The 16688-nt window shown below is 45.3% G+C and overlaps 1 protein-coding gene across 1 annotated transcript in view; it reads right to left on the reverse strand.

Moving 5' to 3' along the window:
• Positions 1-16688, reverse strand: part of LOC146799012 (cholesterol 24-hydroxylase-like) — a 422103-nt gene that overhangs the window by 326666 nt on the left and 78749 nt on the right. The window contains exons 2-4 of the mRNA XM_085626407.1: positions 14116-14193; positions 11045-11126; positions 2891-2961 (exon numbers count right to left, since the gene is read on the reverse strand). Of these exons, the coding sequence (XP_085482533.1) occupies positions 2891-2961; positions 11045-11126; positions 14116-14193 (231 nt within the window). The remainder of the gene's footprint in view (positions 1-2890; positions 2962-11044; positions 11127-14115; positions 14194-16688) is intronic.

The following is a 16688-nucleotide window of genomic DNA, read 5'->3' on the forward strand; positions in this document are numbered from 1 at the left end:
AGAAGGTGTGACACGCGCAAATTTTGAGGGAGCTCAAAAATGGCTGCTGCACTCTGGACAAGTTGAAGCCTGTCCAGCAAGAAGCCAGGCATACCAAGATAGAGTCCGTTCCCATAATCCAGCCTTGATATAAATCAGTGCTTGGCTCACCTGTTTTCTGGCAGCTTTGGATAGAAAGAACAGAAATTTCCGTAGAAGACGCAACACAGCAAAACCGGCGCCAACTATTGCATTAACCGGAGTGCGAAATAGCAGCTGGTTGTACAATTTAAACCCCAGATTTTTAACCACCAGGCCGTTTGCTGAGGGGGCAGGAGCGTCCGCTGTCCAGAAGACATGTAGAGGGGTCTGCGCCGCTTTACCAAAGAAGAGTAATTCTGTTTTAGCAGCATTACATTTCAGCTGGTTAGAAGCCAGCCAACCGAAAACAGCTGCAAGGCAGGAACTGATTAGCCAACCCGGGCAAGGCTCGTTAGCCTTCCATGTAAACAACAACTGTGTGTCGTCTGCAATGGACACAATTTTGGTCCCCCGTGATTCAGCCACCTCAGCTAAAAGAGTGAGGTAGATGTTGAACAGGGTCGGACTCGTAGCCAAACCCTGTGGGACCCCCACCTTCAATGAGCGCAAGGAAGCTGAAAAAGGGTTGCACCAGACCTCCTGCCCCCTCCCCTCTGGAAAAGAAGCCAGCCATTTCCAAGACAAACCCCTGATGTAAATCGCGTGAAGCCGGGTCAGGAGCATCTGATGTGACACCGTATCGAATGCAGCCGACAGATCTAACAATATCAGCAGCGCCTTCCCGCCTGCCTCCTGACTCAGCCGGGTAGAGTCCACCACTTGTAACCGAGCTGTTTCCATACTGTGGTTAGGGCGAAAGCCCGACTGGCTGGGGTGGAGCAGGCCGTTCCTTTCCAGAAAGGATGATAATGCTGGTTCAGATGTTTTTCCAGTAGCTTCAAAAAGGCTGGAAGCAGGGAGATTGGCCTGTAGTTAGCCGGATCAGAGGGATTGGCCTGGGCCTTTTTTAGCAAATGGATAACTTTGGCCAACTTCCATTTAGTGGGACCTTAGCATCAAGGTGTCACTGTACTTGTTCTATAGCCCCTTTGGTAACAAGTGCCCACACTTCTTCCTTGAGCAGCTGTACATGTGTGGTGAAGGTTTGTGGTTGCACGGTGAAATGTGGGGAGGAGTGGAAGTGAGCCTCAGACAATAACCCCGTTGGATAATATGCAATAACCACTGGTCAGAGGTGGTGTTTCTGCAGGTAGGAAGAAACCCTCATAATCCACCCCCTACTGGTGTTGTGTATTTGGGGGGAATGGTTGGCGAGTCAAGGTTTTGTAGTGATGGCAGATGGTTTAGAGAAACAGTCTTTACCTCTGCCTCTAGAATTGTTGCCTTTGTAGAAGCCTTTACAGTATCCCCTAGGCAATGCGTTTGTGACTGGGGATGCAGATAGGAGGTGGAGGTGTCTGTAGATGTAGGTTTTGCTCCTCCACGATAGGGGGAGTTATGAAAGGAACCTTGCTGCGCAGGTGTCTGCAGCACCCCAAGAGCTTTGGCCGTTTTATCTTTTTTCAGTTTTTTGAGTAGACTATTTACTTGAGGGTCAAAGAGGTGTCCTCCATCTAAGGGCAGTAGAAGGATGTTTTGTTGTACTTCAGGTATAAAAACTGAGACACTCAGTCAGCATCTAATGAGAGCACTTGAGTTAATGTCTCTTGCAGGGTTGTCGGTCGCATTGAGAACGCAGTGAATAGAGGTATTCCCAATTAGTTTGCCCTCTGAGGCAAACTCATATGACCGTTTTTTAAATTCTTCTGGGAGATGCTGGAGGAGCCCCGCCATTTCATACCAGAGAGCCCAGTCGCAACAGGAAAGGAGATCAAAGAAGGTGTCAATTCTCCAGTGGTTGGCAGATTGGGCAGGCACTCTCTTACCCGCAGCTTCCAGTTTTCTACTTCTTTCATCTGGTTGGGGCACTTAACCAGATGCTTTTGACCACTAAAAAGTCAGGTGGTAGGTAACACTTTATGCATATTCGATCGGTAGGGAACAGTTTTGTATTTATTATTGAACATTGGTGTGAGCGACTCGTGCCTTGACTAGGTCTTTGAAAACAATCTGGTGTATATCGCAGCATGCCTTTAAGCATCGAAAGGTATTGTGCCGAGTGTTAGTTGGAGAAATTGGTCTGAAATAAAGTCATTCTCCAGTGGTTATGTATGGATCTGAACCATGTGATAATGGGCCACCATACCCAGAATGTCACAGTAAGTAATGATATCATCTGAAGGGCATCACTTTGCTGGATACAGATCTGGGTCTATGTTTGCAGGTCTGTCTGTATCATATGTGTCCCATAGGTCATCTTGAGGTGGAATGGAGAATTGGCCTCTGCCATCCATGTGTTCCTCAAAAGAGTGGGTGGAACCTTGTGGAGGATAGTGTTTGTCTGCAGAAGGTGAAGGTGATGGGGAGTGTGCCTGTGATGCCACAGTTGGTAGAGGTGGGGCTGAAGGGCAGTGGGCTGGTAGCCTTAGCTGCTTTTTTCCTGTGCTTTTATAGGTACCATTATTTATTGGAGTTTTGCATGCTCATTCAATGCCTTCACTCCAGTTTCTTTGTGGTACATTCTTGACATAGGTGTGATCATTAGAGGTGGCAATGTGAGGAGCAATTGCTTGCTGGACTTAATAGATATCATTATGGTTTTTAAAAGTGCTTAAAACAGACGTACATGAGATTTAAAGGGTATATCAGACATCTGTCCCATTTTCTTTGGAACCTCTGCCAAAGTTAGGTTGCATGGTTTAAAACCTAACAATGCAATTCAGTTTAATCTCATACATTTTTGGGAACTCTTTAATATCACGATACCTACCTTACACCAAAAAGCGAAAATATTTTCTCATAGAATTTATCTTTTTTGTACTTGTTTGACATCAGAAACTCCTGGAATGACAAAACACATTAAAACATTATTATAGTAAGGTGATTTTCATCTTTTATATCAGTTTTTTTTTTTTTTAAATAGTGGTGAAGGGCATAGTCTTAGACACATACGAACACAGACACAATCACATGCACAAAGGCAACAAACACACAAACACATACAAACAAACACGTACACACTTTTCTGAGAGGAAAAAGCTATTTATCAATCACTATTGTTAAGGGAGGGAACATGGATCATGATCCACTCAGGGATTCTCCTCTCATGAGTCCTGACCCATCTCCACACACAACAGTGGGAAAGAGTACTACTCTCTCCATACCAGCATGTATAATATATTAATAGCACTGAATCGGTGATAGCGTTGGTGTAGTTATGTTTATGCAGAGACTTCTATAGTAAACAAATTTTGTTTGCTCATATCATTGGCACATCTTGATGCAGCTGCATGTTAATCTGCATACAGTTAGCATGTATAGTTCAGGTTTGTCACTTCAGCGCGGAGTTCCTTCCAAGGAGGGTATGGGACAAAGGAATTTGTGGTGAACTAAAAGTTGTGTTTACCTCAAAGTCCTTTGTCAATGACTGCTTCTTCCTAAAGAAAAACTGTTGAGCTGAATTAAATTAGCATGAACGCAGAACGTTACTCAAACTCAGTGCCTGATTTAGATCTTGGCCGATGGGATACTGCATCACAAACATGACGGATATCCCGTCTGCGGTATTACAAGTGCATTATATCCTATGCCACTTGTAATACGATGGATGGGATATCCACCACATTTGTGGCAGAGTATCCCATCCGCCAAGATGTAAATCAGGCCCTAAGTCATTGTTATTTCTGGTGATAGCTAAGGTATTTCGTTTTTAACATGAAAAATATACAGCTAGGGAGTTTTTAGTAAGCTCACTCCTGCCACTAGGGGCAGTGGCTTAGCCTCCTTCAGTCCTTTCTTTAAGACAGTAATTCACATCTTGGATCAGCTCAGGCAAGTATTTCTGTCTCACCCTGAAGTTACTGGCTTTTAGTGGTGGATGCGTGCCCCCCATACAGAATATTAAGCGTGCCCCTGAGACCCCCATATCTCATGTATACGCATATGCAGTCTCGGCTGTGTAGGGTCCTCTTGAGGGGTTGGGAGGACCATGCACCGCAGGGTCTGCAGGGGCTTGTGTAAAGAACCTGCTGCCTCCTATGGAGTGCTTCCACTACCATGCACGAAGCACACTGCTTTCATGAGCAGCATCAGGGTTGATGTTGGTGATTATGGTAATTAACGATGTAGTGTTAATAATGTTGAATAGCATTGGTGATGGTGGTAGCAATACATCACTGCTCTGTCAAGATCTCAAAATGTTTAGCATCAGTACTGTATAACCTATTGATAAAGATCATGCAGAATGGCCACCAGGAGTTGGGCACTGAAAAGAAATGAGTGCTAAAAGGCACAGGTGGAGCATAGCAGATCTGAGACACTTGTGAGCCATTGTAACAAGGAGGATTTTGCAGAGCAAGAGCCAGGATCATATTAAGGAGCAGTTAAGCACTCGGAATGAGGGTGGGATAGAGTAGGATTCACAAACTGACAGTCTGCCTGTATGCAGCTATTTCCCTGTAAATGCAGAAAAACACATTAAGTTGGAAAAATGCAATCACTCACATTGCCACTACATGACAACCAAACACTGAATGCTTCTCCTGAGGGCTGATACTTAATGAGGAAAGCATTGCCTACACACCAATGGCTGAAGGGAGCAGACCAAGTTGCTCACTTCAGCTATACTAGGGGCCATACTAAAGTGTGATTGACACTTCAACAAAGCAATGGCTGAAGGAGAATGACCCAAAGCCACATTCTGTATGTAGTATTGCTAAGATTCTGATGCACTAATTTACGAGATTACAAAAGCTGAAGAGACAGCTAGCTAAGTAGTGTCTAGGATGGGTCTAAAAGTAGAAAACGAAATTGGAAGCCCACTAGTTAAAAAGGGCATAGAGCATGGCCTAAGTCCATACACATTGTTGGGAAGGCACTTGAGATGCCCACAGAAGTGGCCTTGAGGTCACACTTGTGCCTACTGACTGCTGAGTAAATCATTTGGCGAAACACATTGTCTTCTTGCTTTTGGCAGAGACCCAAGTATGTTACAAAATTCCCCCTAAAAATCTGAAAAAACAGATTTATAAGGTAATTCATGGTTCTTTGCTCAGAAAACAGAAAACACTCATTTCTACAAAACAATCTACATCAGGTGAATCAACGGGTGTGGCATTCTGTCTCTGATGACATGTCATTGGCTGGTCTGTGGTCAATGTATTGGCCCAAGACCAGAATATCAATGGAGCGGGGATTGGCTCCTGCCATCACAACCTTCAGGTCAAGAAGGTTCCATGTCAGCCTCTCTGAGGTGAATGATTGTGTTTGACAGTTGTTCGGCAGTGGCTGAGCTGTTAAAATTAACGTAACGTCTTCTCCCAGTCCTGAATGTTGCGTTTCCTTCATTACAATCCAATTTCACAATGGCGATGATGGACGGGAGGTTAAGGAACGGCCTCTACCACACCTCAACACACCGAAGGGAAGACTTCACAGTAGGCACCATTACAGCTGTCAAGAAGCTGAAGACAAGCGTGGTTGAAACTACAAGCCTGCCCGCATATAGAGACTGGCCTGGGGTTGCAGAAGCACTTATTCCCGCTGACTCACTAACGGGGATCATCAAACTGAGTTACCCCACCAATATGTGCATCATTTAAAAGTGATTCGCACACTTACAAAGAGGAAGCGAAAAGTAATGGATTTGTATTCATTTTAAAGGGTGGAGATTTCTTGGTTAGAAGAGCAATAGATGCAGTTACTCTGCGGTCTCTGGTGGTAATCTTTTTTTTTTTTTTTTTTTGAAACCGTTTATTGCAATCTCAAATATATACAGGTATGGGCCTACAACCTTCCGGCCGGCCGCTAAAGTGATGATAACAAATGACATACATACAATGAGGCACTTAGCTTTACATAGACACTAAGGCAGGAGGTATCCACAACGCGGGCCATATGGCTCTGAGCCCACAATACGGTTTCATTTTATACCACACAACAACATAAATAAACACACACCCGCAAGACAACCCACGATCGAAAGTGGCAGCACGTGCTCCTCAAATGGGGGACCCCAAACCATCCACTGAAAACCCCCGAGAGGGGAAGGGAAACAGGTCCGGGACTGGGAGAATACTGTGCTCGGAACTGAGGGAGGGAGTAAACTAGGGGGATGGAGCTGGTGAAGCGGGAGGCAACAACGGCGGCTCGCTCTGGTGGTAATCTTACCAGTGATCTGGACACTGCAGTTTTGGTCATTTAAGCCTTTCCACAAGCTGGAAAAATAATTAAATCCAATTACAATACAGCCTCTGCTGGTGCCTCTTCAGTGATATGCACATTGTGAACTTGGTCTTTAAGCCCACATTTTTCTGCGGTCTCTGGTGGTAACCTTTCAGTGATCCGCACACTGCAATTTTGGCAAATAAAAAAAAAAAAAAAACACCTACACAAGCTAAAAAGGAATAAGAAATAAGGGCAGTTTCAAAGCAGCCTCTGTTTGATGCCTCCTCAGTGAGCCGCACACTGTGAATTTGGCCTTTTTAAGCCCACATCTTCAGTCTTCCTTTTCTGGGGCATCAACTGCCTAGCTCATCTGTGATTGACACACTGTTTGCCAGGTGTAGAATAGCTTTTCTGCAAATTGCAATCTGTGAGGTTTCCTGGAGCAGTCAAGGAATAGTGACATCACCTAGTCTAAGGGTGTAATGAGCTAACATGCAGAGTGTCACACCCCCTACTTTCTTTTGATCTTGCCCAGGAGAGCCTCCATTGAGGTGGAGCAAGTGGTAAAAGGTCTTCCACAACTATGCAGCTGTCTGCGGTCCAAATTTAGGGCTTGAAAGGAAAACAGCTTTGTTGCTCCATTGCTTAGGTGCGGAAGGGCAGGAAATATTAGAGCACCGGCTAGAGTTAGGGGTGAATGAAGCCAGGGGTTTGAATGAGTACGAGATAACGATAAAGAAGTTGGACAATCACTTTCTACCCCTTATTAGCACCATACCAGAATGCCTCCATTTTGGTAAAAGGTCGCAGAAGGTAGGAGAAAGCGTGAAAGACTATTTACCAGCACTAAGGAAATTGGCTGTCATGTACAACTTTGGGGAAAGAGTGGATGAGCGCATTCGAGACCAATTCCTATTAAATTGCAATGTAGAGAAAGTCAGGGAAGAGTTATGGCTAAAAGACAATCCGCCGTTGAGTGAGGTGCTAATAGTTGCTAAACAGGAGGAGCACATGTTGAATTGCATACATGAGATAAAGAGGGACAACACAGGCTCAAGCAAAGAGGAGGTGCAATAAATGGATATGGAAGAGTGCAGTGTACGGTCAATAAAGAAGAAAATGATGCCAAGTTAGAAGAAGAAAGGGGTGGATTTCAAAGGGAGGTGCTTCCGATGTGGACATGCAGGGCATGTGGCAAACAGCAGAGATTGCCCAGCAATAAAATGTGCAATGTAACACATGTGATAAAAGGGGCCATTACATGGCATGAGTGGGAAGTTTATTAAGAAACCGGATAGAAGAAATGAAACAGAAATCTGTGATGAAATAGTGCTGCAAGTATCAAAAACAAACCTGGGCAATCCTAAAGATTTAGTTAAACTGTATGACAAAGAGGTTGAAGTAATGTCTGATTCTTTCGCTAGGCTCACGATCATGCCAGATGAAGTATTAAAAAAAAAATCATAATGGTCAGGTGAAACTGCGAAAAATGAACATATCCCTTGGGGGATATGGAGTGCAGCTGATAAAAATGAAAGGGCTTTTCATAGGAAAAATAGAGTACAAAAACAGATACGCAGTGTGTAAAATGTATGTATCAGAACGTGGGGACAATATCCTTGGGAGGCCGATACAGAAGGATTTAGGAGTGTATCTTGATCCGAATTCCGGCCCTCAGATCCTGGTACAGAGTGTTACACAGATGGGGAAGAATAGGCTCCAAATTGAGGAGGAGTTCCCTGAGGTCTTCACTGACAAGGTGGGGTGCCTAAATAACTTTATACTTGAAATAAAAATGAAAGACAATACCACCCCTGTCTCTGCCAAAGTACAAAGCCTGCCCATTAGTGTACAAGAAGCTGTGAGGGCGGAGTTAAAGAATTTGTGCGAATTAGGGGTTACTACGCCGGTCAGTACATGCGACTGAGTGGTTGGCCCCAATAGTTAGTGTAAATCAACCGGATGGGAAAATCCACCTATACGTCGACTTGAGAGCCCTTAATAGAGAAAACGCGATGGACAAGTTCGCCTTGCCCAAGATCATGGAGATCTTTTCCAAATTAGTGGGTGTCAAGCAATGTTCCCTCTAATTTTTTTCCTCTGTGTGTGGCAGTGTAAGGTCTCTGTGCCAAGCCAAGGCTATGTGTGCCAAGAACCCGACCGCGCATGTGGGTGCCCTGGTCCACTGACCCCGTACTTGGTTTGAGTTAGAATGGAAGGACCCATCAAACACCCCACTCCTCTCCTGGGCGCAGTACCCAAAAACAGCTTCGCTGCTTGCTCAATTTCGGCAACGCTGTTGCCGGGAACAGTCAGCTGTGGAGCTCCACTTTGGGGACAATTTCAGTTGCCCATTATCTGAACCACTTGGAGGGCCTTGCAGTCTTTGGAAAGAGCGATTGCCTGATAGCCTTTTAGTGAGAGAGCAACAAGGAGCGCAGGGCTATTTTCCCATTGGAGGAAGAAAAGCACACAATGGAGAAAGCAAGAAGAGCACCGGGAGGGAGAGTTTACCAGTAGGAAATCACGGGAGGGAGAAAGCAGCATGGAGCAGTTAGGGATTGCAGAGAAAAGCACAAGAGGAACAAAGAGCAACAAGGAGAGCAGAAGTGTTTTGCAGATGGCGAAACACACAGATGGGAACGCAACATGGAGCAGGGAAGACTACATAGGAAAGAGCAATTCAGAGTGCAGGAGGTAGTGCCTCAGTGACTCTGCTTCAAAATGTGCTTTTAAATTTTATTAATAGCTCTAGCATGCCGCAGTGGTGCTGTCCGACTACCTCATACCTTGATTTTGCTCACAAGAAAAGTGTCACTCAAAGTCATTGAAATAGCACTCATAATTACAATGAAATTAAGAAAATGTCAAACGTAGCAATCTGAAACCATGGCAGCTATGCTTTTGTTAATAGAGCGCAGCAGATTGTGTGCATTTTTGAAAGTATTCATGTTAAGTGCAGGGCCCGTAATGCCTATACAAGGTGCAATTAACATAAACATTTTCAAAAAGGCACACAATCTGCAGCGCTCTATCAACAAAAGGCATGCAGCAATGCCAAAAGCACTATGCATGCTTTCACAATCACTAATCTATATTAGTGATTCTGAAAGGACACGTCATGCTTATAGACTTCTGCATGCCTTTTGTTAATAGAGCACAGCAGATTGTGTGCCTTTTTGAAAGTATTCATATTAATTGCAGCGTCCGACATGCAAATACACGGGGCTGCATTTAACATGAAAACGTTCAAAAAGGCACACAAACAGAAGCGCTCTATTAAGAAAAGGCATGCAGCAAGCCTAAAAGCACGACGGGCACTGCCTTTTCTAAGTAGAACGCGGCTGCGGGGCAGATTGTCTGCTTTTTTTTTTTTTTTTAAGTATTCATGTTGATCGCAGCGCCTGTCATGCTTCTATAGAGCACTGAGATTAACATGAATATTTGTCTCTCTGGAAATTGCTTTGTGCGCGCGCGCTTCAAAGAAGACACTGCACGCTGGGAGTGATGTAGATGCGCATGTGTGCGCACCTTACAAGGAACAGTGGTGGCAAGTACTTCTCCACTCGCGATCTCACATCAGCATACTATCAGATTCACCTTCAAGCAGAATCTCAAGACCGAACAGCATTTATAAAACCTTTGGGCGCATACAGATTCAAACAAATGCCATTCTGGTTAGTGACGGCGGCATCAGTTTTCCAGAGGGCCATGCCAACTATACTGGCTGATGTACCAGCGGTTTCCTTTCATTAAGAAAATGTTTTCATCTTTGGGGAGATGGGCACCATTAACGCTGAAAGGTTACGTTTAGTGCTTAAAACATTCATAGAGTATGGGATCACAGTAAAAAAGGGAGAAATACAAGATTAATTGTGAAGAAATAAATTATTTAGGGCATTAATACCGGCTCAAGGCGTACATCCAAAGGAGGATCTTTTAGACACAATTTTGAATTTGACGGCCCCCAAGAATAAGGATGAGCTCAAGTCATTCTTGGGGATGGTCGAGTTCTATAGCAAATTAGTAAACAGCTTTTCTGGCAGCACATTCCAGATGCGCAAATTGCTCAAAAAGAATATCTTTATTCATGTGATGTGGGGTGTGAAAGTGCATTTTTAGATATCAAGAAAGCACTAGCACACCTAGTCTCCAGCCCTTAGTCCCAGGGAAAATCACCATCACAGAAACTGACGCTAGCTCTAAATGACTGGGGGCAGTACTATTACTAGAAGATTGTACTGGGGAGCATACCATTGCTTTTCCTTCTAGAGCATTAAGACTGGAAGAGTTTAACTACTCTGTAATTGAGTGTGAAGCACTAGCTTTACGGGCGCTGAACAAATTTATGGATTTTGTATGAGGAACAGTTTTTAGAGTACGAACTGATCATAAACCTCTTAAGGAGGTTTTCACAAACAAAGGTATAGTAGAGATCTCCAGCTAGATCAAGAGGTGAGTGGTAAGCTTACAGGAATTTAGTTTTGAGATGGAATATGTTCCAGGAGTCAAGAGCCATACAGCAGATTATTTGACACCCAGACCTCAAATGCCCTGAAATGCCCTAAAATTGGTGAAAGTATGCAATGCAAAAGTGAGTAACCCAACGTGACAAATGAGGTCACAATCAAAGTTATGGTTGCGTTGCTCATAACTGGTGTCCAACGAGTCAAAGTGGGTATTAATATCCAAATACATATTTTTCAGCTGGCGACCTACAGTGATATATGACTGAGACATCTGGCTTTGTTGTACTTACTTTGACTGCTTCTGGACTTGAAACGATGACCACAGGTCTCTGAATAAAATTTAGACGTATAACGGGGCCATATTTCTCTACCCTACAATGGGGGCAATAGGAAAAAACAATGTTAATTAAGACAAGTACATTATAGTATTTGAAAGAATAAGAAGGAAGCACTACTTTATTTTGTGACTCTGGGAATGAAATATTAATCTCGCATGTCAAAGAGTAAACGTTTAAATGCGGTCTATTTGAGCCAATTTGTATTAAGTTTTGATCATATTACATTCAGTAGACAGTGCCGATCCAGTTGGCTGTTCATACAAACACTTGTTACATTGTCATGTATACCGAGACAGGAGCACATGGTTCGGTATAAATGAACCCGAACTCTCTACAAACATAACAAGATAGCAGATCACAGAGATATACTGGGCATTAACAAAGCCAGAATTTTAGATGCCATACAGTCCAGACATGTGAATAATACTGTGGCCGCTAGTACAACAGCCATGATTAACTGTTTTCACACTACCATATGTGGATTCAAAGTTGTCGTCCCATGATGGAAGGAGGAGACGACAGCCATCCAGTCTGCCCTACACAACAGGGCAGCATTGCAAGTCATATCAGCACCACCTTACCAGAGGTCCCTGACCATGTGCCAGTGAGCCCAGACCATCAAAGTTCATCACCCGTCCAATTGGGCTTCCTGTGTATCCTGTAAGTCATGTAACAAGTTGTCCCACAGATAAGAAATTGGAACCCTGAGGCTTCCTTGAATTCCTCCCTGCGCAGTGCTGTCGCCTCGGCCCTACCCCATTTAAGAGTCGCTGTGTGCCAATGTTGTAGAGTTTGGAGTGCGGTCACCTTCCAATGCACAGCAATGGCCCGGCGGGGGATGAGCATCGACAAATATCTGAATCGATTGGACACCTTTTGAGCCCTCTCTCGCCTGAATATCCCCAACAGCACCCCCTCCAGGGTAAGGAAGTTGGGACAACGCGTCACTGCGGTAAGACCAGCCCTCATGATGTGCAGGGGGTGGTTAGCGGGTCATGCTCTGGTTCAGTGTCCGTGACACTCCACAGGCGTCCCAACTCAGCTATTAGTGTTCCATGCGCCAAGAAATGTCCCACTGGTAGGTCATGATCTTCCTGCAACTGCCCAAAGGGTATTAACTTCCGATCTCTGAACAGATCCCCCACCGAGGTCAACCCGCATCCCTCCAGGCCTTTGACTCTTCTCTACAAATGCTTGTGGGGAACTGCGGGATGAAGCTCAGATGAATGGTCGGAGAGTATAGGATCATGCCCGATAAGAGCCTCAGGCCGCTCTTATTGTTCTGATAAGCCACTTTCACTAGGCAGTTAGCTACACGGAGAGCTGTGCTCCAAGGAGCAACATCGATCCCAGTGTTTCCTGTGCCCTGGATGTCGGCAGCTCACCCACTTCACCAAACTGCCTCTCCACCAACCATCTCACTGGCCATTGCAGCTGTGCCGCCACGTAATAATGTTCGAAATCCGGTGCACCCAGGCCACCCTTTTCCACCGGCACCTACAAGCGACACCGAGCTACCCTTCTCCTGCTCTTATTGCGGGTGAACCCTCCCAGCATGGCATGTAACTTCGTGAAGGTGGCACGAGGCACAGCCATCAGTAGAGTATGAAAAAAAATACTAGAGGTGGGGAGCATTACCATTTTGAAAAGTGATACTCGTCCTTAGACTGTAAGTGGGAGAAAGCTCCAGAAGGCCATCAGTGGGCACAAAGATTATGGCCCTGGTCAGGTTTCCCTCAATGAGGTTGTTCTCATTATGATAGACACGGATCCCAAAGTACCGAAATGCCCGAGGCTCCCACCTCACCATGTGGTTGGTCTCCCGCCATGACCACTTGGGGAGGACAGTCCGCACACAGGATTTGGCCCAGTCAACTCCCAAACCAGACGTCCTTTGGAAATTCACTAATATCTCTGCTGATACCTGCTGATAATTTGAATATAGAATATAGAGCAGCACGTCGTCTTCAAACATGGATACTATATGTACCTCAACGCCCAGCGGAACTCCCCATGCTCCCCCCCCCCCCCTTTTCCCGGCAAAGCAAGTAAACGTTTAAACGCTGTTGCCTCGGAGGTTGTGTTCTGCAACTACTCAGTTGGATGTTCTACAGGAGCCTGTCTGACAGCATAGTTAGCATTTGTTTCTTTTAACACTTTTAGATAGGTTCGAGTGCAATGTTTCATCTCCTCGCTCTTGCTACATAGTAGCAGAAAAGTACATGCAGGGGAAAAACACACCGGTCACTAATTACCAAGAACCACCCTCAATCTACACACACAACCAGGTCACAGGCAGCTCTCCGAAGTTTACATGATTGGCTTCAGTCTTAGCTGCAACACAGGCATTCTAGTGGTCGTTGGAACATTCAGGCGAATTTCAGAACTTGTGAAATTCGCCCATTTTGTTGATGCAAGCAGAAAAAACATAAGCCTAACACAGGATGCTTCTAGGAGATGATATTTGCATTAGGGTTAATTGATTCACTGCCCGGACGTCTGACAGCTCTTGAGAACAACTTCTCCAGCACCAAGGCTGTGTGCAGTTCCTCCCTCACGGGGTTTCTAGGCGCTCCAGTTGGTAGGTGCTTGTAAACTTGCTTTTGTGCACTGACGGGTACTGTGCAATATAGTTAACTTAAGGCAAGTACATTTTCCTGTCTCTCACAGTGCAGAAAGGTGCAGGAATTTATCAAACCATCCATCCATCCATTCCTCACTGCGCGGAACAAGAAACACTTGTCAGCATTACATTCTGCCTTTGTTATATGGGGCAAGCAGATGCAAACTCGCAGAAACGGGCAGAACTGCTTACATTTTAGCATTTGCCTAACACAGTTAAAAAATAAAGGGATTCAACCACCTATAATTGTCGATGCCTGCACCTTTCCATGATAAGCTACATATAGTTTGGAATAAATGACTTGACAATGAGCAGCTAATTGCTCCTGCCCTGCCTTTGGGATGTAAACAGACGACCAACAGTTAAAAAGCAATGTAAAAACAACTGAAGCATAACTTACCATTCCAGTGCCTGGTCATAAAAGAGTTCGTTTTTCTTCATAATACGCATGATTAAGAGCAAATGCCCAAATAAAAAGCTGTAACGAAGAAAAATAAATTACAGATCAGTTAAAAATGACCAAATACCTGAGTGCATTTAAGCAAAATTAAATCGACTTCATTATACAAGAGTCTCTATCCCTATAGGCCCCTAACGTCATGTGGAGACAGAGACACAGTTATTGTGAGTGCAGTAGATGCCGTGGCCTAAACTGGGGTGGCATGATGAGCAAAAGAATGATGGATTTTACCTAGATCTTTTGACTGGGGGTGAATGTCTTGATTTGTTCTGCATTCCATCCATCAATTGTGTGTCTTTTGCTATCTCGCACGAAGTGTGCCGGGTATGCCCAGACGTGGGTCCCGGGCTCACTGTGCCACTGGATTCAAGCTATCCTGGATGATGAGGGGTTAAATCCTGTAACCAGTTCTAGGATGCTAGTTACCGGGCCAGGGAGGACCTGGCTTGGCAGGTCCCACTGGACTGTTCCCATAAGGTACAGGGTCAAGACTGATTTGCATTTGGCCTGGCCTAAACTGGGGTGGCATGGTGAGCAAAAGAATTATGTATTTTACCCAGATCTTTTGACAGGGGGTGAATGTTTTGATTTGTTCTGCATTTCGTCCATCAATAGTGCATCTTTTGCTTTCTCGCACTAAGTGCGCGGTTTATGCCCAGCCATTGGTCCAGGGCTCACTGTGCCACTTGATTCGAACTATCCTGGCTGACAAAGGGTGAAACCCTGAAACCGGTTCTAGTTTGGACCTAGCTATATGAAAATCAGTCTTGGCCCTGCTCCCCATGTGAACAGTACAGCCCTAACTGCCAGGCGAGGTCCTCTCTGGACCGGAAACAAGCATTCTGGGACCGGTTTCAGGGTATCACCTTTTATCAGCCATGCTAGCTTGACTCCAGTGGCATGGTGAGCATGGGACCCACGTCTGGGCATACCCGTCCCACTCGAGGTGACGGGTGCAAAAAGAACAATTTATGGACGGAATGCTAGTAAGGGGAATCACCCAGAACAACAAGATTACCTTCTTTGAAGCCTACAGCACCAGCGACTGCCTGATTGTCATGAGCAGTGTTTCCTTTGAGGAAGAGGAGAGCATTAGAGGGAGCGAGGTCCAGTGGGAAACCCTGTGATAGGATTCCATGAGCGAGGTGTGAGGGTGTGCACCAATCAGGTTGTTGCCCGGTTGTAGTGTCGGCTGGGCAAACTCAAAGCCAGGAGCTGACCGCCAGAGACTGAGCCATGAGTTAAGCGCTCTATGGGAATGGATGGACCTGTAGTGCCGAGCTGCGGAGACACCATATACCATGGGGTACCACCAGTAAACGTATTACTTCCAGAAGCACTGAGGCCCATAACCATCTTGGCACGGACGCCTGCACCAAGATAGTCTGTGCCCTGGTGCTCAAGTAATGCAGCAGCCCCTTATGACAGAAGGGCCTACCGATAGCAACATTACAGAGGGATTCGGGTTGCTACCTGACAGAAACTGATGCTTCATTTACAAGGTTCGACCCACACTGCAAGAGAACTGCCCTGACTGATTACTGAGGACTGTGGAGGATGCCATGGATGATGTCGCACACTCCTTGGGCTCCAGTCAGGAGCTAAAAGGAGAATTCTCTCCCAGCTGGGCAAAGACAACTTACCACGTCTTTGCGTATTGAGAGCTGCACTGTTGAGAGCTGTTGCATGTGCCGTGAGGAGCCCAATTTCTCTGAGCACAGCCAGACTCGCAGGTGCCTGAGCTGAGGGCACTCGCTGCATCGCTGAACTCTACTGGGCTGCGAGAGTGGGTAATACATCAAATGGGCCAGCTGGGCAACGGGGGACTCCCTGCTAATGGTGCTTTGGCACCATAGACCAAGTTGACTAAAAGCAGAAGTGTCAAAGAGGACTTTTTTAAATATGGCCTATTAGTGAGCAGCCCCTAGATGCAACCAACAGTGAACGGAGAATAACCCGAACAGGTTACACAAAGGAGAATGGGATAGGGATTTACCTGAAAATTATTAGAGCACCGACCTCAAGGGAGAAGATCGTGTGGTTACTTTGCATGTATAGTGTTAGAACTAAAATACTTATTTTTCACATAAAAGCAAGTATTTGACCAGACATGGAGTTATTGTTCTTACTGTGTACACTTGGAGTTATAAGCCGTAATCACTAACCTGTTTCTACATTTCCCCTGAGAGAACCTTGACTGTTCGACCACAGCCACTACTGAAAGTAAAATGCAGAAGGGGTACTTGCCCCAGTTGTGCAGGATCCATAGTAGGTCAGGCCCTGGAACAAAAAAGTCCTCAAGCACCATGGTTTGCCCCGGTAGCCCCTGCGTGCCCCGTGACCCTCTGAAAGGGGCTCTGACAATTATTATTTTGAACTTATTAACTAACCATTATCTTTTTTGCCTTTTGTAATGATTCTTAAAGTATAAATATACATTCATGGTTTGCACTGCGAGTCTTGTCGTGTGAGAAGTTTCCTGCATGGATTTTCTAAGGGATTACTCTGGGGTA

This window comes from Triturus cristatus, chromosome 9 (genome assembly GCF_964204655.1).
Source record: "Triturus cristatus chromosome 9, aTriCri1.1, whole genome shotgun sequence".
Lineage (NCBI taxonomy): Eukaryota > Metazoa > Chordata > Amphibia > Caudata > Salamandridae > Triturus > Triturus cristatus.